This window comes from Elephantulus edwardii, unplaced genomic scaffold, assembly GCF_000299155.1.
Source record: "Elephantulus edwardii isolate Elephantulus edwardi_28Jun2011 unplaced genomic scaffold, EleEdw1.0 scaffold00448, whole genome shotgun sequence".
NCBI lineage: Eukaryota > Metazoa > Chordata > Mammalia > Macroscelidea > Macroscelididae > Elephantulus > Elephantulus edwardii.
In genome coordinates, this window is record NW_006400198.1 from 667,182 (window position 1) to 691,866 (window position 24,685).

At 37.3% G+C, this 24,685-nt stretch overlaps 1 protein-coding gene across 1 annotated transcript in view; it reads left to right on the top strand.

Annotated features, from left to right (window-relative positions):
- Positions 1–24,685, top strand: part of SLC7A11 (solute carrier family 7 (anionic amino acid transporter light chain, xc- system), member 11) — a 113,223-nt gene that overhangs the window by 83,004 nt on the left and 5,534 nt on the right. Inside the window, exons 7-11 of the mRNA XM_006902769.1 lie at positions 16,523–16,646; positions 19,117–19,220; positions 20,059–20,155; positions 21,746–21,895; positions 23,101–23,278. Coding sequence (XP_006902831.1) covers positions 16,523–16,646; positions 19,117–19,220; positions 20,059–20,155; positions 21,746–21,895; positions 23,101–23,278 — 653 coding nt within the window. The remainder of the gene's footprint in view (positions 1–16,522; positions 16,647–19,116; positions 19,221–20,058; positions 20,156–21,745; positions 21,896–23,100; positions 23,279–24,685) is intronic.

Consider the following 24,685-nt stretch of genomic DNA (forward strand, 5'->3'; position numbering starts at 1 on the left):
CTTCCATTGTGTGGCTCTTGTGTCTCTGGGTGATTAACTATAAGTCAAGGAAAGAGGTTTAGAGAGGTAATCTACCATTCATTCACCTTGACAGTCAATTAATATGACTGCTTATATTCTGTAGGCAAAACCGTGGCCCTATCTTTGCTTACATAAGTCTCAGAAATGTTACTCTGTCTCTTTCTTAGTAACAACTTAAATTTGTGAACTTCAAACACAAACCAAACCCACTGCTTTTGAGCTGATTCTGACTCAATGTCTACCCTCCACCAAGTTTCGAGACTTGTGCATCTTTATAGGAGGGGGCTGCCGAATCTTTGTCATACAGAGCAATTAGTGGATTCGAATTTCCAAATTTTTATTAAGTACCCTAACACAGGGTTCTCTAAGATGATACTTTCCCTTAGTCTATTTTAGAGCAAATCTTGGAAGACAGTAATAAAATGATAAAGGTATATTATATAAATTTAAAAAATACATATAAGAATTTAGCTTTAGTGTGAAATTTAATTAATTTCTATTAAAATATTTTATCTTCTTATCTACTTAATTGCAAGCCTTTATAAAAATCAACTTTGTTTTGTTTCCTGTACCCAAACTTGCATGTTAATAAGTTATGTTTATCTGTGATCAATATGAATAACTGTAATATATCTGGAAGACACATTCTAAATCTTTAGAAAACAAGAAAAAAAATGGTGTGCAGACAATGCAATTTTTTTTCATTTATGTAAAATGCAAGCAAGTAAAAATTTACTCCCATGTTACATTGTGCTGAATAATTTTATTTAGTCGGGAATTTATTCTAATTGTAGGATTTAAAACGTACTTTATAAGGGGTAAAATTCTCCTGCTTGTTTATTTTTCTGTTGTAAATTTTCATATTCCTGTGTAGTTTTGCTATACTGTTTTCCCTCTTTTATACATCTATGTACTTTTTTTCTGTGAACCTCCTTCAGTTCTTCGAACTCTTAATCCATGTCTGTTCATTTCTTACATCTCCCTACAGGTCTCTCTGTCTTCTCTTTTTGTTTGTGGAGTTCTTCATCTGTGGACAATGGAGAATGGTGAGATTTAGATTAGACATCAGTGGTATAGAAATTTTAAATATCTCAGTGAGAATACCCAGAGCCTTTCTATGGTACAATAAAAAGCAGAGGGCAGGTGCTTAATGCTTGGAATTCAGTGGGACCACTGTGTACATTTATGAAAATATGCTTGTCATGCCACTGTGTTCAGCCTTGGCCTCGAAAATGTCATTATGTTAGAATATGAACCATGAGCCTTTGAGAATGTTCATAAATAATTTTATTGAATGTACTTTTCCTCTTGCCACATTTATTTTCTTTCAATGACAATCCAAGTACTTGCTGTTCTTCCTCAAGTGTGTTTCTTTTATGACACCTTTAATAGCTTGATATTCATAGTGGATAAGTAGAGTTATAATGAATTATAGCACTAAATGACAATGAAGCAAAACCACTGTAAGTACACAAAGAGCTTTGTGTTATTTCATTCAGCTGCTCTCTAATTGTTTCAAAATTGTTAAACCATCTACAAGGCTTACTTGTAAATCAATACCTGTGAAAAATTTCAGAAGTCATATAGCAAGATAGGACAGTAAAATAAGTTTCTAGAGAGTTTGATATGAGTAAAAGTCAGAGAGATTATGTACAAATGTATTTAAGAAAATCATATGAATAATATGATTAAATGGATTTTCTTTGAAACACATATATTTGTTGTTGCATATATGTATTATGTATATATACATACACACGTGTATATATATATGCATATGCATATGTATATGGAGGTAAATATTTCTGCAATACATCATTGAAATGTGAAAGGTGGAATGAAATGAATTCCGAAATAAATGAATCCAAAAGAAAGATGTAAAAGTCATTTCTGGTCATATCTCAAATATTTTAAGGTCTCTAAAATGTCACTATAAAGATCAGTGAAACAGGTATATCTCAAAAATTAATTTAGACTTGGAATCAAAGTATAATTAATTGTAAGCACAGTCATAATCCAAATATCTCAGCTCTTCTTGATCTTTCCAATTCATTGTCCAGATTTTACAAGTCTATGACGTGATTCCAAAATGCTATAATTAGGTCAAATCTTCATGAGAAATCTTTACTCTTTAACAGGAATAGCAGTAATTGAAAAAAAAAGAAGCATCATCACTCTTTGTTACAAATTTTCACACTAAAGTAGACTTTAATAAATCTTATTTCATCATGCCCAGCTTCAAGGCACAATGACCATCTTAGGTGCCTAAGTATCTCAGTAAGGCCTCTAGTCTTCATGCAGCCAGTTCAGTAAAAGAAAACCTATTTTGGTTCATATAAATATCATTTTTCAATTGTAAAATAATCTTGGATTACCCTGAATTTAAATGGATTACAAATAACTGGGGTCATATGAGTGTCAAAAACCTCTGTATACTTCTAGTTTCCTTGGTTTTGTAGACACTCAAGTTATGTTTAATAATTCTATTTTCATATCCAAGGTTACTTGCCAAAGATAAGCATTGAAAACAATGGTTACCTCTGCTGTCTACAGTATAAATTAGAAAATATATCCAGAAAATGCATCTTTTTATAATTTTCACAAAATATCACACATGCTTGTAAGAATTTATGGATCCTAGGAACATTGTACCTAGGATTACATAGAATTAGAGTTAAAGACACACATAATCAGCCATGATATTCTAATAAGATTATATCATGCATGTGGGATTTAGAACTGGTAAATTGAGATACCACTTCCAGCCCTCTCACTGTTTTTGTGACTTAAGTATGAATTTAACTTTATTGAGTCTCCGGGGTTTTTTTGGTTTATAAAATAGAGATAATATCTCTTATTTTAATTGTTTGTGTTAATTTTATGTGTTATTTATTAACTATTTATTTGAAAAAGGATTCAAATGACACACATAAAGTATATAATATATAAAGTAATAATACATTGCTGTTGTATACTGTAGAGTCAAAGCCAATCCTCCAGTAGGTTTTCAGAGGCAGTTGATTGCATAGAAGGAGATTACCCATTCTTCTCCCACCAAGTAGCTCATTGCCTCAACCCTGGAGGACATTATGCTGAATGAAGTATCTCAGTCACAAAGGGACAAATATTGCAAAATGCCATTTTTGTAAAGCAGGACTGACACCGGGGTTGGGGGAATCTAAAAAAAAAAAAGAAGGGATAAATAATGTATACTACATTGAAACAGATGAGGGAGAGAACTGTTTAAAAGCAATATATGATTAGGTATTATTTTCACGAGAAGAGTCCAGAATGAGAGCTGCAGGAAGGAGAGGACTGGGGAGGGGCAGATTGTATAATAATGAAAGTGTTGTTTTTGGTGTTTTTTTTTACTTTTCCATGAGAAAAACCAACTGGGGGTAGGGGTGAGCAGGGAGGAAAAACGTGTAATGAATGAATGGACATCCAAAATTTCTATAAACTTTAATTAAAATTTCAAATAAAAAAAGAAAAAAATATCAGACTCCCAAAAGCTAGTACTTGTACTTTAAATTAGAGACAATATAAAAAAAAATGAAAGCTCTTAAGAATGAGATAGTTCTTTTCAATACATTTATGTTTTTTAATCATAATAAACATGCACAAAATTTTGTAAGAGTGAGTTCACTTGTATGAGCAATTTTTATTTGTTTTAAAGACAATGCTTGCTGTTCTTAGGATGTATGGATATTCAATAGCTCATCGTGTTTGAAATACAGTCACTCAACAGCTCTTTGTCCAATCCCATTTGTTATCATGTAGTATTTGCTTGCTTTTGGGTTACCAACCATGCTTATCTACCCTCTAAATCTAAAGCCTCCAGAATTCACTCAGTAGCTCTCACACTTTGATGCTTTGAAGCCTTTCTGAACAGGCTACCTGGTCTCTGTAAATAATGGCTTTTTATGCCAAAACAGCCATAAGATACAAACCCTAGAAGTGAACCCACAGAGAGAAGACTAGTCATGCACCCTTTTATTCCTGAGGTCTGATTTTACTTAAGTAGAGAGAAATTAGTTCTGGGAGTTTAGTGATATGGACCTGCATTGTCAACTCAAAGGCATGATTTGAATTCACCTTTTGTGTGATTTACTGCCACTGAAATTCTACTGGAGAGTCAGCTATGAGTTGGTTCCGACTGGATGTATGTAATAACAACATCCACAATGAGGAATTACTTGTGTGTTGTTAATTATAGCAAGGCTAGACTCTTATCCCCTTTGTCCTCATTTTTAAGCTCGTTAGTGTGTATATTTCCTTTGTTAGTGGATTTGAACTATGTGCCTTTGGGATTGCAATGCCGTTTCTTACCACTAGGCCACAAGAACTCCCTCCCCCCTAAACTCTCTCTAGACTAAAGGAGTCCTGGAGGTAATCAGTAGCTGATCAGTAGCCAGAAGTTTAAAATCACTAGCCACTAGGTGCTGATGAGTTGACTACAACACCTAGTGATCTTGTGAATAACAGATGGAAACTTCCCTCTATCATATGCCACAATATCTACCATACTTAAGGCTGTGTTGTAGTCACTGTGTAAAGATTTACAGCCTCAAAACCCTAGGTGCCAGTTGTATGCAATCATTCATGATGACTCACATTTAAACTTGCTAGCAATCAATTGACATATTTAGTCTATAGTTGAAATTCTTAACAATCTAGTTATGCTTACCTGAAAAGGATATTTACTTTTCATCTTTATCTGAAATAATTGATACAAAGACATTTCTTAGATTATCTTCTGTTTTGTCTAAAAAAAATTGTATTCTCGTCAGTGAAATGCTTTCAGAACTTTCAATTGACATTATAATTCATGTGACAAAGATAAACCGTCACTTCCTTTATAGCACATGAGGCTTTAATTGTCAGTGAATACATGGAAAATGCAGCCTTGGCCTCCTCTCTATATTTCAAGTAGTTAGGTTCATCTCTTTGGGATGTAACTTTCTAATAAATCTTTTACTATTTTATCTTCTGAAAAATGAAAATAAAAATATAACATTGACAGGAGCTTTCCAAAAGGCATTATGTTATTGTTGTTATGTGCCGTTGAGTTGCTTGCAACTCATAAGCGACGCTATGTACAACAAACCGAAACCCTGCTCTATCCTGTGCCAATCGCACTGCCTCCGAAACACCCATCCCAATTACCCCACTCACTGAGTCAATCCACCTCGTAGAGGGTCTTCCCCTTTTGCGCTGTCCCTCCACCCTCCCAAGTATGAAGTCCCTCCTTACATGTCCAAAGTATGTCAGTCAAAGCCTCAGAATCCTTGCCTCCAAAGAGCAGCCCGTTTAAAACTCTCCAGGGTCAATTTGTTTTCTTGGCAGTCCACTGTACATTCAATACTCTTCTCCAGCACCACAGCTCAAAGGCATCAATTCTCCTTCTATCCTCCCTAGTCATTTTCCAGCTCTCTGATGCATAACAAGTGATTGCAAAGACCATGCCCTGTATCAGACACACCTTAGTCTCCAGAGTGACACCATTGCTCTTCAGTACTTTGGAGAGGTCCCTAACAGCAGAGTTTCTCATGGCAATACGTCTTTTAATTTCCTGGCTCTTGGTGCCAAGAGTGTTGACTATGGATCCAAGCAGAATAAAGTTGTTAACTATCTCAATCTTTTCACCATCCATCTTAATGCTACCAACTGGCCAAGTGGTGAGAATCTTTGTCTTCTTCTCATTGAGCCTCAATCCATATTGAAGGCTGCAGTCCCTGACCCTCTGCAGCAAATGCTTCAGGTCCGCCTCAGTTGCAGCAAGTAGAGTTGTGTCATCTGCATAACACAAATTTTTGGTAGATCTTCCACCAATCCTGACACTACACCTCTACTCATAGAGCCCAGCCTCTCATATAATCTGTTCTGCATACAGGTTGAAAAGGTATGGAGATTGGACACATCCCTGGAGTATGCCCTTGCCAATTTTGAACCATGCAGTATTTCCTTGCTCTGTTCTGACAACTGCCTTTTGGTCCAAGTATAGGTTTAGCATGAGAACGATCAAATGTTCTGGGATTCCCATTCTTCCAAGAGTCAGCCACACTGTGTTATGATCCATGCAGTCAAACACCTTTGCATAATCAATGAAACACAGATAGACATTCTTCTGATATTCTCTGCTTTCAGCTAAGATCCATCTAACTTTAGGTACAATATTCCTAATACCATGACCCCTTCTAAACCCAGCCTGGACTTCCAGCAGTTCTCTGCTGATGTGCTGTTCTAATCGTTTTTGGATAATCTTCTGTAGAATCTTGCTTGCATGTGAAATCAATGAGATTGTTCTATAGTTTCCACACTCTATTGAGTGACCCTTCTTTTGGAATGGGAACAAATATGGATCTCTTCCAGTCAGTTGGCCAAGTGGTTGTTTTCCAGATTTCTTGGCACAACTTGGTAAGCACATCCAGGGCAGCATCTGTTAGCTGAAGTACGTCAATTGGTATAACATCTATTCCTTGGGCCTTATTTTTTGCTATTTCCTTCGAAGCAGCTTGAACTTTTTTCTTTCATCACCATAGGTTCTTGCTTATATATTGTTTCATCAAATTCTTCTGTGTCTGCCAGTTCCTTTTGATACATGACTCAGTATATACTTTCCATCTCCTTTTAATACATCCCGGATAATTTAATATTCTGCCTAAAGCGTCCTTTATTAAAATCATTTCCCTAAAATTAATAGTTGAGGTCTGAGGAGTTAAACCAATAAGGCATCACAGTTTTATTTTTAAATGCCCTGACTTCAAAGTGGAACATAGATTGAGTTGAATTCTAGGATTTCCATGCCCTGGATGTGCTCACCAAGTTGTGCCAAGAAATCTGGAGAACAACCACTTGGCCAACTGACTGGAAGAAATCTCTATTTGTTCCCATTCCAAAGAAGGGTGACCCAACTGAGTGTGGAAACTGCAGAACAGTGTCATTGATTTCACATGCAAGCAAGATTCCACTGAAGATTATCCAAAAACGATTAGAACAGCACATCAGCAGAGAACTGCCGGAAGTCCAGGCTGGGTTTAGAAGGGGTCGTAGTACTAGGGATATCGTTGCTGATGTTAGATGGATCTTGGCTGAAAGCAGAGAATACCAGAAGGATGTCTGTGTTTCATTGATTATGCAAAGGCATTTGACTGTGTGGATCATAACAAACTGTGGCTGACTCTGAGAAGAATGAGAATCCCAGAACATTTAATTGTGCTAATGCGAAACCTATACTTGGACCAAGAGGCAGTAGTCAGAACAGAGTAGGGTAACACTGCATGGTTCAAAATTGGGAAGGGTGTACGCCAGGGATGCATCCTGTCTCCATACCTTTTCAGTATGTATGCAGAGCAGATTATCCGAGACGCTGGGCTCTATGAGGCAAATTGTGGCATCAGGATTGGTGGAAGATCTATTAACAATCTGCGTTATGCAGATGACACAACCCTCCTTGCTGAAACTGAGGAGGACCTCATGCACTTGCTGTGGAGGGTCAAGGACTGCAGCCTTCAGCATGGACTAGGGCTCAATGTCAAGAAGACAAAGATTCTCACCACTAGACCAATTGGCAACATCATGATGGACGGCGAAGAGATTGAGATTGTTCACAGCTTCAGTTTGCTCGGCTCCACAGTCAACACTCTTGGCACCAGCAGCCAGGAAATCAAAAGGCGTATCGTGATGGGGAAAGTGTGCTGTTAGGGACCTCTCTAAAGTACTCAGGAGCAATGGTGTCTCTCTGGAGACTAAGGTGCACCTGATACAGGCCATGGTCTTTGCAATCGTTTGTTATGCATCAGAGAGTTGGACAATGACTAGGGAGGACAGAAGGAGAGTTGATGCTTTTGAGCTGTGGTGCTGGAGAAGAGTACTGAGTGTACCATGGACTGCCAGGAAAACAAACACATTCATCTTGGAGAGGATTAAACCAAGCTACTCCTTGGAGGCAAGGATTCTGGGACTTCGTCAGACATACTTTGGACATGTTGCCAGGATGGACGGGTCCTTGGAGAGGGACATCATGCTTGGGAGGGTGGAGGGAGAGTGCAGGAGGGGAAGACCTTCTATGAGATGGATTGATTCGGTGACTGGGGTAATCGGGATGCATGTGTCAGAGGCAGTGCGGTTGGCGCAGGATAGAGCAGGGTTTAGGGCTGTTGTGCATAGCGTTGCTGTGAGTCGCAAACGACTCACCGCACATAACAACAACAAACAACAACCCACATATCCTTGAATAATAATTTGATTTTGCCAAGCCTTCATTTCCTAATGTAGTAAATCATCACAGTAACTTGTCTACAGGGTTTTCCAAAATGAAATGAGACATATTTGTAAGGTGGACTCATTGTGATCACTAAGTCAGTGGCAGGAGCTGCTGCTGCTGTTTCTCTTGTTAACAAACTAAGAAAGAAAAGAGACTCATCTGGAAGGTTGAGTTCTCTGAGATCCGTCTGTTCAAATTAATTTAGGAAAAATCATTCTCAGAAATACCATAATATCTAGGTAGGGAACCTGTAGGGAGAACTGATTTAAAAGAGTTGGACCAAGAACCCAGTCTCAATATTTGGATTTCTCTCTGCTTGTTTGCTACATTGTGAAGTGTAATAGGTTATCTCACTGAATTGAAAAGGAAGGCATCTCATTTTTGTTAATGAAACATTGTAACCTTTGTAATTTTTAATCCTAATTCTGAAACTCTTTTCCATTCTCTTTCTCTCTCCTTCATAGAAAGACTTTAACAGTGACTTGGTTATATTATAAGAGTTGAAAAGGTTGTTAATTTTGTTAGGTGCTGTTGAGTCCATGTTCACCTGTAGTTGCCCTGTTATATAATACAATAAAGCACTGCCCTGCCCTCCCCACACTTATAATCCTTGCTATATTGGAGTCCACTGTTGTAGCTGTTGTGTCAGCCCAACTCACTGAAGGTCTTCCACTTTAGCATATAACACTTAAGCATGAATTATGTACTTCTTCAGAAAATGGGCCCTCCTGATGACATGTCAAAGCATATAATAAAAAGTTCCACTATTTTCACTAAGGAGCATTATCTTTACACTTCTTTCAATAAAGGTGTGTTCTTTCTAGGGCCGGCCCCTTGTAGAGTCACTGCTCATAAACTTCCTTGTAATTCAGTGGCAGACATGTTGTCAGGACTGATCAACCCTGACAGAAAGATGTCATGTCAGGAAAGGTGGGAGGTCAGAGATAGATGGGAATACCCTCAACCAGATGTATCGGTGCAGGGACTGTAACAGTGGGCTCCAGTTGTGGGAGAGTGTGAGGGTGGGTCAGGACCGGGCAAGGTTCAGATCTGTTGTCTGTTAGGTTGTGAAGAGGCTTAGTAGATTCAACGGGACATAACCACAACACATCTTTTACTCTTTCTTATTTATTGTGAAGATTTTTTGCATATATATTAGGTAATGGCTTGGGCCAAATACACCTTAGTTCTCTAAGTGATATCTTTGCTCATTAACACTTTGAAAAATTCTTTTTAGCAAATTCGACCAATGCATTTCATTGATTTCTTAACTGCTGTTTCAGTGTTGGCCCTAGAAAAATTAAAGCCATGGCAACTTCAATCTTTTCTCCATTTATCATGTTGTGGCTCTAGTTTAAAAAAAACAAAACAAGTATGTTGAAAAGTAATCCATACTGAAGGCTATATTCTTTGATCTTCATCAGTAAGTGCTTCAAGCTTAGTTTGCTTTCAGCAAACAAGGTTGTGACATATGCATATCACAGACTGTGTAAGAAGTTTTCTTCTAATCCTGATGCCATTCTTCTTCATGTAGTCTGACTACTTTTTTTCCTTTTTTTTTTTTTGGCTTTTCATACAAGTTAAGTAAGTAAGGTGAAAAGATAAAAGCTTGACACATTACTGTGCTAATTTTAAATCAGTATCTTTTTTGTTTCTTTTAAACAACTCTTTTTTAGTTACTGCACAATTTCCTCAAGAACACAAGTAAATGTTCTGGAATTATAATTTTTGCAATATTATCCATAATGTATTATGATCTACATAGTAGAATGCTTTTGCATAGCAAATAAAACACAAATAAATAAACTTCTTTCTGTATTCTTTGCTGAATAATAATTGTTAATCCTTAGTTGTTAATAATAGTATTTCATCAAATCAGAACTCATGGCTGACTCTCCAATGGACTTTCAGAGGCAGTAATTTCCTTCTGAGGAGAGTGCCCATCTTTATCCTGCAGAACAGCTGGTGGATTCAAACCATGTGACTTTTGGTTGACAGTGTAACTCCTTAACACAAAGCCACCAGTGAGTGATTGACAGGCTGCATATGCTATATTTTTTATAAGTAGTAGTTGTTGTTGTTGCTGTGTGCCAGTGAGTCGCTTGTGATTCATAGTGATCCCCTGTACAATAGCTCTGAAATCTGCTCTATCCTGTGCCAACTTTACTGTCTTTGACACACCTACTCTCATCATTACCCCAGTCATTGTATCAATCCATCTCATTGATGGTCTCCCTTTCTTTCTCCCTTTACCCTTCCAAGCATGATGTCCCTCTCCAAGGATTGGTCCCTCATTGCAACATGCCCAAAATATGTCAGACGACGTCCCAGAATCCTTGACTTCAAGGAGCAGTCTGGCTTCACCCTCTCCAGGACGAACCTGTTTGTTCTCCTGGCAGTCCATGGTATATTCAACACTCTCCTCCAGCACCACAGCTCAAAGGCATCAATTCTCTTTCTATCATCCCTAGTCATTGTCCAACTCTAGCAAGCATTTGCGAAGACAATGATCTGGATCAGGCATACCTTAGTTTCCAGGCTGACATTGTTGCTTTTTAGTACTCTGGTGAAGTCCCCGACAACAGACTTTCCCAGTTCAATTTGTCTCTTGATTTCATGGCTGCTGTTGATTGTGGAGCCCAGCAAACTAAACTGTTAATGATCACAAATAGTACAACCTTGAAAATAATATGCACACATGTATAATAAAAGGGTGAGGGCTAAATTATGTGAAAAGTTCTGACATATTCTCATGCATGCACCATGAGTGCCTTGTGACGTCCAGAAGTGCGTTTTGGTGTCATTAACCCTCCTTCAATAGTCTAGATATGTTGTTATTGATCATATTTGAATTATCAAGGTGAAAGTCATGGTCAACATGTCATGGATCCAGGTTGCTAGTACCTTAATCCATTGCTGTTGAATCAGTTCTGACTCATAGCAACCTTTTGTCTGTTTCAAAGAATGTACAACTTCATGAGTAGAGATGGTTCATCTTTCTCCTAAAGAGCATCTGGTGGATTTTAATCCATTCACAGTGGAAAACGGCACACTATGTCATCAGAACTCCTTTGGCAGTAGCCTGGAAATCAGAAAAGAAAGAATTGAAACTGTACACATGTTTCTAATGCAAGGTGATAAATACATCACTATTATTTTAGAGTCAATAACTGGACCCTTTTTAAAGTTACTAAAGCCTGGCCATAAATCATGTGCTATCAATTAGAAACATAAACCAAATGAAGCCTGCACTAGCACAGCCGGCTTCCAGTAACGTTCAATAGGAATCTTGATTCATTATGCATTGACATAATTATCACAGTGGTCTTCTGACTCTGACTTTTAATTTTAAACAAAGCAAAACTGGTACAATTTTGATTTTACTCAATAGTTAAAAAGAAAAACCCAATAACATTATTTTAAGTTAAATCATTAAGCTTTGTTAATTCTACTTATTTCATAGTCTCTGTCTTTGACCAGTGATTCTGAATTGCCTTAGTCATATGCTTAGAAATGTATAAAAATATCCTAACCAAACCAGGAAAAAAATCTTATCTACTTGTAGATTTCACTTTTGAATTTTGTGTCCTTTTTACTAGACCCAGTCAGTTATCGATTATCTTGTGCACATTTTTTTTTCAATTTATAAATCTAAATCTTAGGACCCTTTAGGAATTAAATATAAATCCTACACTACCAACTTCAAAGGCTTGAAAGCGTGGATTATTTTCTCGAAAGGAACAAAATCAAGCTGTCTCTACTGTCACAATTCAGATCAAAGGAAGCTTCCAGCAAATGAAAGAGGAATCTCAGATTTCAAGGCAGGTTTTATCAGGATTTCTAAATCATGAGTAGGAACAGCCAGCAGCTTCTGATGACCAGGAACAAAAGATCGCCAACTTCCATGAATTCATCTCTAAGGAAACATGTGAACGTGCTATCTCTGCAATGAGTGTAATGAATATGAATGAGTTCTCATTGCCTTTTGACAGTCTAGCCACCAGAACTGTAGTTTTACGTATGAAAAATTATTACAAGTACAGTCACTGGGTATGAGAGACCTTGTTTCTTTGTTGTTTGCACTGCTCAAAAAATTCTCAAACTGAAACTCAGTGCTAATCAGTCAGAACCACAGATGACCTTTCCCTTGGGTTTCCAGACACTGTAAATCTTGTGGGCAGCAATTGCCCTTCTTTTTCCTGCAGAGTAGCTGGTGAGTTCAAAACTGTCAGAGAGGACCCATTTTTTGGACTAGTAGCAAAACTCTTTACCCATTAGGCCTACCATTGTTGTTGTTATATATGCTGTGGAGTCACCTATAAACAAGTCTGGGTTTTGCACTATCATGCACCATTCTTGTGATCTTTCATGTGCTCAAGCTCATTGTTATGGCCAATGTGGTCAATCATCTTCTTGAGTGTCTTTCTCTTGTCTTCTAACATCTCACCTTTTTCATTATGATGATTTTTCCCCCAAAGACTGGCATTTTTTAAACAGTGTCTCTGAAGTACTTGAGATGAAGTTTCACCATCCTTGCTTGCAAAGAGCATCCTTGTTGACATTTCCTCTACAACAGACTTGTTTATTCTTTTGATAGTCCATGGAATATTCTGTACTCCTCCAACACCACACTTCAATGGCATCTGCTCTTCTGTCATCCTTATTCACTTTTCAACTTTTCCAAATGTTTGGAAAGCAATTGACAATGCCATGGCTTGGATGAGGCACATATTAGTCTTTATATTGAAATCATTGCTCTTTACTTCTGACTGTGGTTACCATGAGTGTGGATTGTAGATCCATGTAGGATGACAATTTTGCAGAACGAAGTTGTTGACAACTTCAAACTAGGATGAAATGAAAGTAGGTGGTGATTTTCAAATGAGTTTCCACGCCACTTTAAAAACTGCCGACCAACATAGTTCATTGTAACAAAAAAGAATGGAAAGTCTGTGATATTAAGAAAGTGTGAATAGAAAAATGTTATAGGACCAAGTAAAGAGACCTTTTGCTCATAAAGTAAAATATTCAAAATTATATTAACCCAACTGGCTTGCTCAGTTCCACAATCAACATTTCTGGCACTAGCAATCAGGAAATCAAAAGATGAATTGCATTAAGAAAATCTGCTCTCAGGGTCCTCTCCCTGGGCAATGATATCTGTCTAGAGACCAAGGTGCCACTGATCCAGGCCATGTCTTTCACAATTATTTGCTATGCATCAGAGAGCTGGACAATGATCAAAGATGATAGAAAAATAATTCATACCTTTAAGTCATGGTGCTGGAGAAGAGTATTGAACATATGATGAATTGCCAAGAGAACTGCTAGGTCTGTCTTGGAGAGGATGAAACCAAGCTGTGCCTTGGAGGCAAGTATTTTGAAGCTCTGTCTCACATATTTTGGACATGTTTCCAGGAAGGACTAGTCCTTGGTGAAGGATATCATGCTTAGAAGGGTAAAGGGACAGTGCAGGAGAGGACGACCCTGGATGAGATGGATTTACACAGTAATTGGGGTAATGAGGGTAAGTGTTATCAGAGACAGTGAGATTGGCTTAGAATAGAACAAAGTCTCTAAGAGTTGTAGTCAATGTTATGGCACATAACAACAGCTGCTGGTTATACTTTGTGACCTTACATGCAACTTATAACCAATACATAATAGTGATCAACCATCTATTCAAGACTTTTATGAAAATAATGTTGGATGAATAGACATACAGTCTGAGACTTAAGTCCTCATGACATCAGAAATGGAAGAAGCTTGCCTTAACAGATATGTGTAAATAAATGGCTGCTGCCTAGGGGGAAATAACTTCAGAAACCAACCACACTGACTTCAGGAAGGCTAGCATTAGATGCCAGCCAATACCAATGAAGCAGATGAAGATACCAAAGACAGTGATGATGCCATCAGTCAGAAGTCACAGAAAACCTGTAGCGAATTCTGAGATATTTCAATGATGATAAGGGCAGGGGACGAGGCTTTGAGGGGTTCTGAGAGTTAGATGATAATGATGATTATAATGAATGAATAAACTAAAAAAGTTTTAAGATGGAAGCATGATCTCTTCGGGTGACTTCTGTTCAGTGATTGCAAGACGATTATTTGAAATTCAAAATTACATTTTGTTTTTGGATTCAAATAAACAAAGAAGTATAAGCATCTTGTTTTTATAGTTTTTAGACATACTATAATTTATTTCTCACCAATTTCTAGCCTTTTATGGATTCATATTTGTAGATTTCAACTTGATGTGCCATTTCCATCACAATCTTGCCCAGTTTACTGTTGTGTTCATTGCTTTAGGAAAATTAATGAATTTTATTCCAGTAATATTAAATCTGTCATGGGAGCTCTGGTGGCCTAGTGGTAAGAAACCGTACTCCAGTCCCAAAGGCACGCAGTTGCATAGTTAAATACACAAGCTACTCTGTGAGAGAAGGATGGGCAGTCTCCTCCTGTGTGATTTACTGCCTCTGAAAACCTGCTGGAGGGTCAGATAAGGGTCAGTTCCAATTTGGCGACATAGAAATCTATTGGCCAGGGGGAAAAGGTCCAATTTGAAATCAGTGCATGTGAAAAATATTACTATAGCATGTTTACTAAAATAATATTCAGGAGTTTGATAGTGTGCAAAAATGTATTGTGTACCCATTGCATTCATAAAAATACTGCATGCATTAATGCACTCTTATGCTGTGTTTACACATAGGCTTTCTTACAAAGAAACAGAATCTATCTTTAATTTGCTTAATAGTCTTCATTCCTTGGTGCTTAATTGGTCCAGGGGTTTCCTTTATTTAAATTCAGCATTCATCAATCTTGCAACTAGGAATTCATGCCGTGATATTAACAGACTTCCACAGGACCTTCCTCACACAAGGGAAGTAAAAACATCTGCCACTTTCATATTAGGATGCCAGGATTTAGAGGTCAGTGTGTTTCTCCATGAAGGCTTAAGGCTTTGGGGATCAGGAGAGTGTCAGCCTCCAAGCAGCATAAAGAATGGCAGTTGCTGACTGGCTAGGCTTGCCTATTCTCAACAGGGGATATTGCTGTTCAGCATAATGAGCTGGGACTTAGTGTGCTAAACATACTCAGCTTGGGTAGTGAGGCAGCCTATGCTTTTTTTTCCTTTTTCTTTTTTACCCTACATCTGAACTGCATTTCCATCTTGGAGAAATTATATTGAAGTCTTCATTAGTGGCACCCAGCAGGGCTAAGGCTCCATGAGGGCTGATAAGCACTGTGGCTACAAACCCCTTCAGCCTTTGTGCAGGGAGCTGAAAGTTTAAGTTGCCTGAACTGGAAAGAGTCTGAAGAGGTGATTATGTTAAGCAAGTAATGTGTATCAGTAACATGGAATCAAATTATTAGGGTCAGTAGCTTCCTGGCTTTCTTAGCACATTAAATGAAGACATAACATTGGATTTGTGTCTGGTACTTCTTGATGCCACATAGTGTCAGCACTGTCCAGTTGTCTGTACTTCACAGCATGTCACCTTTAATTTCATGGGATTATCTGCTCCGTTACTTTATTAGGGGACTCATGATCTTGAGCCTCCTTTGAACTCACAGCAGGACAGTGCAGAGTCATTACTGAGCACGTCTGTGCTTTTTGTATTATATACAAAATTATTATTACTGCCATTTAGAAAAAGTAGATACATTCTGCTCTCAATGCTTCCAAAGGTCTGCAGTTATTTGCTGACAAGGAGAGCCACTGCAGGGGCAGCCACTATAGGTGAAAGACATTTTCAGGCCTCTTATTAGAGGACGTCAAGGCATTGAGGTATTATATGGGACAGTGGTTCTCAAAATGTAGTGCTTGGCCAGCAGCAAAGGGCTCTCCAGGAACTTGATAAAAATGCAAATCCTGCTGAACCTGAGGTAGGGGTCAACAATCTATGTTTTGCTAAGCCTTCCAAATGATCCTAATGCAAGCAAAGGCTTGAGAAACAATGTTAAAACATTTATTGAGCACAAGGATGGGATAGTTCCATAGAATCTAGGGAAAAGATGGGATCAGTATCTGCCTCCATGAACCTTATTAAATCACAGAGGAATACTTGCTGCTTCACTGGGATGAAACTTCTCTGTGTACAGAACAAAGCCTGTAATTATCATAGATCCTGTTATATTATTAATTTGAATTACCTTTTATATTACTTGGTTTGGGAAAATAACTAACAAAAGATGACTAATAAGTGCTTCCTTTGTGCATTTCAGAACCATCCCCCTTGCCATATGTATATCAATGGCTATTGTCACCACTGGCTATGTGTTAACAAATGTGGCCTACTTTACAACCATTAGTGCTGAAGAGCTGTTGCTTTCAAATGCAGTGGCAGTGGTAAGTCCAAGTTGGGAAAATGCCAATTAGAATTTAGGTTAATGAGTTGATGCAATTTTACAGTAGTCCCTCCAGCAGAAAGGGTTTTGAGATTCAGTAATCTTTTCTTGACCTGAATAATATTAACTATTTAAAATAAAAATTAAATCTTAACTTTGGAAGATGCCATCTAACTAATACAGTGAAAATTCTGTATGATTTCCCCAATGCAGCTAAAATCTTAAATGATTTCCCTGTATGACTGATTCCATTTACAACATTTCCACATGTGCTCAGTTGGATATCCATCAGTGCCTGCTGAGTCCTAGGGAATAGTCTTCCAATATGTCTTTAAGGACAAATAAGGATCTAAATGATTTTTTTGTATGTAAATTTCCATTTATTTGGTAATATGTTCAGTAAGTTTTCAAATCTTAAAATCTCATTTCCAAAATAACACAGAAGAATTTCCAGGTTGAGCACACATATTTGTTTACCCTAGTTTGTCCTTTTAAATTCTAACTTAACAACCCAAGCCACCCTTGTTGGATAGCTTTTGACGTACAGTAACCCTCCAGTGGGTTTATGAAGCTGTACATCTTAATAGAAGCAAACTGCCTGCTGTTTCTTGCTTAGCATGGCTGGTGGATTTGAACCAATTTTGGTTAACCACATAAAATGAAACTCCCTATGCTACAAAACCACAAAACCTCCTCTCAAAATACTAACTACTGCTATAAAGTGTATTCTGACTCATAATGACCCACTTCCCACCCTCACCCCCCAGTCTGGGAACTCTGGTGGCCGAGCAGCAAGCAGCTGTGCTGTAATCCTGAAGGCACTTGGTTTGTGGCCACCAGCTGCTCTGTGGGAGAAGGATGAACAGTCTCTTCCCTTATTATTACTGCTTCTGAAAAAGCCCAGAGAGTCAGCAATGAGTCGGTTCCAATTCTATGGTACACAACAACAACTACGTTATTACTAGCACTGTACATCTTTATGGGAGACTTTTGCTAAATAGTTAAACACACTACACACTATAACAGGGATATTAAGACATTTAGAAAATGCTAGTTTATTCAGAACTAGAAAAAAAGGTTATGCTGCATTTGTCACAGTCCTAAAGATATTGCTGGAGCTTTAGCTCACTAAGAAATGGCTACACAGAATTTTATAGCATTTCTTCATGTCTCTTTGACTCCAGAAGTCTTTTTTTCCTCCCAAAGAGAAGAAAAATCTCTTTTCTTCAAATTTTATATAGGACATTTGTTTTGTGAAACACACTTGCATTTTGTATGAAAACTTAGCTATTAAGAGTGCATTCATTTGTGACCTCACAACAATGAAGGATAAAAAATTAACTTTCCAACTTTGGATGGCAGTTCTCGTAAAAAGAATCAGTATTATCTCATATCAGCAACATTCAAAGGGAACACATTATCTCATTTTGTGTGAACCTATTTAGGAGTTCACTCTATTAGGAGAAACTTTAATCACTGCCTTATCAGAAAATCTTATCAGACAATCAAATGTCCAAACCTTACTGATGTGGGGTCAGTCAGCTCATCTTACTAGACAAAGAGCAACTCTTCTTTTGGACATAATGCAGTCCATTAATTGCCTAGTATCAGCTATGTCAAGGACAAATGAACAACTAAAGAGTACATGTCTATATAGAAATAGATAGATAGATACATACACATGTATATATTAGTACACATATGAATATCCATATGAGAAATGCATCTTTAATGGAAATTTGCCATGTTCTGCATAACATGGAATAGTGGGAAGTTTTAGAAAATTTACTTCTTTTTTGATTCCATTTTCTTAGACTGGATTTTGTGGCATGCCTTTCTATCAGAAACCATAAACTGTATGTAGTGTATGCAGAGAGCTGACAGGGAAGAAGTAACTCAGCAAAGAAATTCAGCTCGTATGATTTTTCTGGGGAAAAGATTTTCTGAGTTGCTTATATACATAGGTGATTAACTCATCTTTTCCACATTATTCATGTCTTAACAAGGGATTTCTTGTGTGAAGCAGCATATGTAACACTTCTCAGTGTACATTTGTATTCACTGTAAAAGTGCAGCCTTGTAGGCTAAAGAGAAAGTGATGTACAGAAAGATTTTTGTCAAGAAAAGTAAGACTTCTCAATAGAGCTATTTCATCCTACCAGAGGCAGAGAGGATACATGTGCTGGTTGACAAAGAATGGGTGAAGAGATCATCACGTTTTGGAAGTGGAGAGAAGGAACTGGTTTAGCCCTTTGCTTGTACTTTTGCAGAAAGCAATGCCATGGTCCTTGCTTTTTTTTTTTTTATTTTTGTCTGCAGAGCTGGTCTGACCCTAACCAAAGAGAGGAATTATAAAACACACACGTATTGCCAGGCTAATAGAAAACCATAGAATGAGTTTGGCCTAAATGGTTTCATTTTATTTCACTTTCTGGAAAAGCATTAATTTGCTTCGTTCTGTCTTTCACTAGACCTTTTCTGAGCGGCTGCTGGGAAATTTCTCATTAGCAGTTCCGATTTTTGTTGCCCTCTCCTGCTTTGGCTCCATGAACGGTGGTGTGTTTGCTGTCTCCAGGTGAGTGAGTTCAAGTATTTCCAGAAAAAAACCCAACAACTCTGTTTGTGAGATTGTATGTGACAAGGATAACTTTAAAAAGAAAAGAAATAGTGCTTGCAAAGCTGTTGTTTTTAAAGGAGCATGCCAGATTGAAATCTTCTGCAGACTACCAAGAACATACCTCATTCTGGCCATTAGAGGGCACTGCCTGTCTACTCATAGCCTATTCGGAAGCTGGCATTTTTTTAATAGTACATCTACAAGGTCTAGCAACAGCATTTTATCTCTGGTGATAAAATCTTTTGTTTCTCAAAAGGTGACAAGAGAAAAATAAAGTAAGATACACCAGAAATCACCACCATATCATCTGTATCCTATTTGTCTTGATTGATATAAGAATCTCTTTTGCCATAATATAAAGTGATTAAAACACAATCAGAAAAATATAAAAGTTATATATCCTGGTATGTGTGTATGCACATGCATGTATACACTTAAGTACCTATGTGCCTCTATGTGTACCTATCTATTTGGTTGACACACATAGATGAAATACGAGGAAATCTAAAAAATTAATGCATCATCAGCTATATATATGCAGGGAGAGTTACGGTGAGTGAGGCATTGCTATTGCTCTTCATCAAAGGACAGCATACTGTTTTGGCAGATTTTAGAAAATTCCATGCGAGATTTATCATTATATTTTTCTCCCTTATCTGAATATTTCAACATAAATCACCACCTAAGAAATACTAGACATATGTATATAATACGTGTTTTCTCTTGGATTTCTGGATTTTTCCCTTTGCTATGATCCATTTTACAGTCAACAACACCAACATCTTTCTCCCATCAGGTTGTTCTATGTTGCATCTCGAGAGGGTCACCTTCCAGAAATCCTCTCCATGATTCATGTCCGCAAGCACACTCCTCTGCCAGCTGTTATTGTTTTGGTAATGCACATTAACAAGTATATCTAGATATAAGCTCAAACAATAGGTTTAGCAGTGAAGAAATTAAGCTAGAATGTAGATAGTGCTTTACATTTATTCCTAAATTGTAAGCTTTTCTTTATATGTAGTGTGATGAAGATTTTGGTGGCAGGGCTATTTTCTATCCCTTCCCTTCAAGGAGCATTTCTGATGTGTATTTGATGCTTTGGGGCAATAACTGCATTACTTTTCTTACTCTTTTGTTGGACTTTGTACTGTCTTAGGACACTGATTAACCTGGCTCCTGTCATTGGCAAAGAGCCTCAGAGAAAAAAGATGGAGAATAATAAGTTCCAATTTCATTTATTGAAAATGGAGCTAAAAGCTCCAGTACAAAAACACCCAAATGCATCATCATTTGATTTCTATGATGAAATGCATTAAAAAGAAATGTACAAAGAATCAATGACGTTCTATACAATATGGCATTTTCCTGATCAAGAGTGAGACATCTGAGAGCAGCCCTAAAGGGAAGAAATAAAAGCACAAAACTTAAATTTGAGTTATAGAATTCTTTATTCAGGAAAAAGTATTTGTGAAATGTGACCTTCAAAAATGTGCCAAAGTCTTCAAATACCCATCAGCAATGCTATATTTATTTCTGTGTACAGTTCTATAGCACATTTTTCTCAACTGAAATCTGCAATCACCATAGAATGCATTGACCATTTTTTTTTATTCATTTTATCTACTTCAATTTTTTTTTAATTTTATTTTTAAAATACACAAACTCTCTTTTTGGAATCTGGACTTCAATGGCCCTTATAGACACAGAATGCTATTCAGTAAAGAGGGCTTTCATTTTAAGCCACAGCTATCAGTCCTGGTGGTTTTGGCATGTGCAGCTGCAAAGACTTGCTATGCTTATCTCTGTGCTTCCTTCTTTCTGATAGTCTTGAGGGTCACACATGGCCCGTACCTCAGGATAGTTCACGAGGACAAGACAAGCTCAGCATTTTGCCTCAGGAACAAATAGACTCACCTGAAGTGCCTGTGTTCCATATGAATGTGCAGCCAAGAGCATTTGTCAAGCCTTCTTCCAACTGGATGCACTTTTAACCTTTGTTCTTGTTGTTGGGTGCCCTTAAGTCAGTTCCAACTCTTAGCAATTATATGTACAAGAAAGGAAAACTGCCTGATTCTATGCCATTCTCTCAATAGCTGCTTTAATCTTTGTTACTGGTCATTCACTAACCATGTAAGTTTCAGAATCTTTAAATTTGGGGTTATTGGATCTCACATCTTTTTCTATTTGTGAACGAATTATCTTCTCTCAAATAGAAAGGGATCTAAAATTAAAGCAGCTATGTAAATTCCTTTTGTAGTTGTGGTACTGGAGATGGTACTCATACTGTACACTTTACTGCTGTATTACGGTATCAGAATAGCAGAATATGGAAAAGAGATGAGACAAATCTAGATTTTCAGTTCTTTGGTAGAAATTATGATTTGAAAAAGATAATAATAAATGTAGTGTTATTATTTGTTTCTACTTATAGTCTGGTGTTCTTTTACTTCACTGAGCTTAGATTGTTTTTCTCCTTCTCACAGTACCCTTTGACGATGATAATGCTCTTCTCTGGAGACCTCTACAGTCTTTTGAATTTCCTCAGTTTTGCCAGGTGGCTTTTTATTGGGCTGGCAGTTGCTGGGCTGATTTATCTTCGATACAAACGCCCAGATATGCACCGTCCTTTCAAGGTAACCTCCACAGTCTTGATGGGTTTACATAAATCTTTCCTCTGGTACCTGTGCCTCCCTTTGTCATAACTTGATGATGGGAAGGTTGGGCAGGGGGTAACATCCTCTGGAATAAAACGTTTAACTCTTGCAAGTGGTTCCTTCATATGGGATTTATTTTAGTTAGGAAAAAAACTAGTTCATCTTATTTTTTTATGTGATGTATTGAACTTGGTGTCATTTTTGAAAAGAGATGGTTTCAAAGGATGTTTGTTATGTTGATTTTTCATGAATGTGCCCACTGCCTTGATAAGTTCAAAGAATTCTATCAATCTTTGTACTGTATACAGTTGTGCAGAGAAAAGCAAGAGGCAGGTACGAAATTGTCATTAATTAAAATTCTTGAAAGGATGTTTTGCACTTTTGTGTTCTTAAATGTTATGACTTACTACATTGCCCAAGGTCTTCTTTTCTATATTAGCAGCTCTAAAGGGAATAAAAATGTAAAATGTATAGAGAATGGAAAGATCTATGTGTTTACTGTTTAATAAGATGTTCATTTACCATATCTAAACGTGTCCTTTTAGGAAAGTTGAAGAATATGTTTCTCATCTTCTTCACCCTTGGATATTTATGGGAATGATTTGACCTCTCCGTCTATTCACCTACCAAAAATAACAGATAATGTTGTCAGAATTTGTTCTAATTATATTCATTGCCTAATGCTGGAAACATCTTTATTAGGAGTTGAATAGGAGTTGGCCTGTTTTATTCCTGTCAGTTCTTATTGTGAATCTCCTACAGAAAATCAATATTCACTGAAAGGATTTAACATGTAACAAGCGGCCTGTGCTCTTGACTCCACATTAAAGTGGATTCTAATCATAATCATCAAGGAGCCAATCTCTTAAAATCAAAAGCATAAATCATAATGGTACTTAACTAATAAAAGATTCAAACAAAACTCTAATGAAACACCCTATTCTAGCCTCTCCTTACATTTTTTAGCCTCCAAAGACTTAAACACAATCTAAAGGAGTAGTTTTTAATGCATTCTCTCTGTTGCGTTAAAGAGAACTTGCTACCAAGGTAAGGAAGGAGATTGTTGTCACCTGGTTGCAGGACTTAAGCATATCATGTGATAACATGATTGAAGACTCACAGAAGAGCCCCTCTGCTGTCTCTAGAATTATGTTGAAAGTGATTCTTTCTTTGCTGTTTTGCAGGTGCCTCTGTTTATCCCAGCATTGTTTTCTTTCATATGTTTCTTCATGGTGGCCCTTTCTCTTTACTCAGATCCCTTTAGTACAGGGATTGGCTTTGTTATCACTCTGACTGGGGTCCCTGCATACTATCTCTTTATTATATGGGACAAGAAACCCAAGTGGTTTAAAAGAATGTCAGGTAAGAGTCTTTACACAATTTCAGGATTTTGGGGGAGACTATATTTTTAAAACTCATATGTAACATACACATCTTAAATTTTTTAATAAAAATTCAGCTAGTATAATTGCTAGTTTGAAAGCATTATTGCATTTTAATTGGAACTCGGAGGAGGGATAGAGGGAAGGATGTTTAGAGTATAGAATATTCAGTTTGTGCTCCTCAAGCAACTTGGGAGAATAGCTTTTTTAGATGAAATTTTATCTGCCATTATGTAAATGACCTAATTGTGCTTTTGAATCTCTTACTAACCTAATTATTTTTTATTTTGGGTTGAATGCTGTTTAGGGAATCCATATCATAGGATATAACTTTAAGGGATTTGATGAAGAGTTAGGTAGATGTCTACAAAGGTCTCACTATCGTTATTATAACATTACTTACCCACATGGGTCTGCCAAATCACAGAAGGGCTGAAATAGCAAAAACAATAAAGAATGACAGCTCACATTTATTGCAGGATTTATAAGTGTTAACACACATATGCTTTTATTTAATTCTTCCCAGGTAGGGGGAAAAATTTTCATTCATAGGGTTTGTGTTCCAGCATAAACTTGCTCCAAGTCTTATAGATAACAAAAGAAAGGCCTAGAATTCAAAACCAGGCAGTTTTGTATTTTAGAAATACTACCTTGTGGAGAGTGATGATGGATAAAATAAAGATGCAGGTGGAAGACAGTAATGCAGTTTGATGGTTCCCACATAATCCTGAGGAAAACTGAAGAAGGTATGATGTAAGCGGTAGAAACTGAATCCAACTGAAAGTGATAGATGCTCTGGTGGCATATAGTCCATAGAGAATAGTGCTACTTATCCAAAGATTAGCCTTCTCTACTGATTCAAATTTATCAGCAGCTTCTTAGGAGCAAGACAGGCAGTCTCCTCCTATGCATGTTATTCCTTGGAACCCACTGAAGAGTCATTTATGTGTTGGTTCTCACTAGATGACAATGAATTGAGTATTAAAAAGGTTAAAGGTATCAAAAAAGGATAAGCCAAATAGAACCTGATGACTGAGAAAGGGAAACAAATAAAATAGTAGATTGGTAGGTAAGAAACAATATTTATGAATAATTTTTGTACAAGCCTCTGTTGGATGCTGTGCTAACCTCTTTCCCATCACATTCAATCCTCAATAAGGTCTGTAAGGTGGCAAATGGTAAGCTCTGGATATGTCCCACACACAGAGAACAAAATCATGGAGCTGGGAAATTTATTTTTCACTATATTGTTTTAAAACCATACAGTCAAAATTTGAACTCATGTCAACTGATGGAAAAATGCCTGTTGTTTTTAGAATGGAAACTTAGGGTGGAGGGACAGTGCAGAAGGAGAAGGCCCCCTATGAGGTGGATTGATTCAGTGACT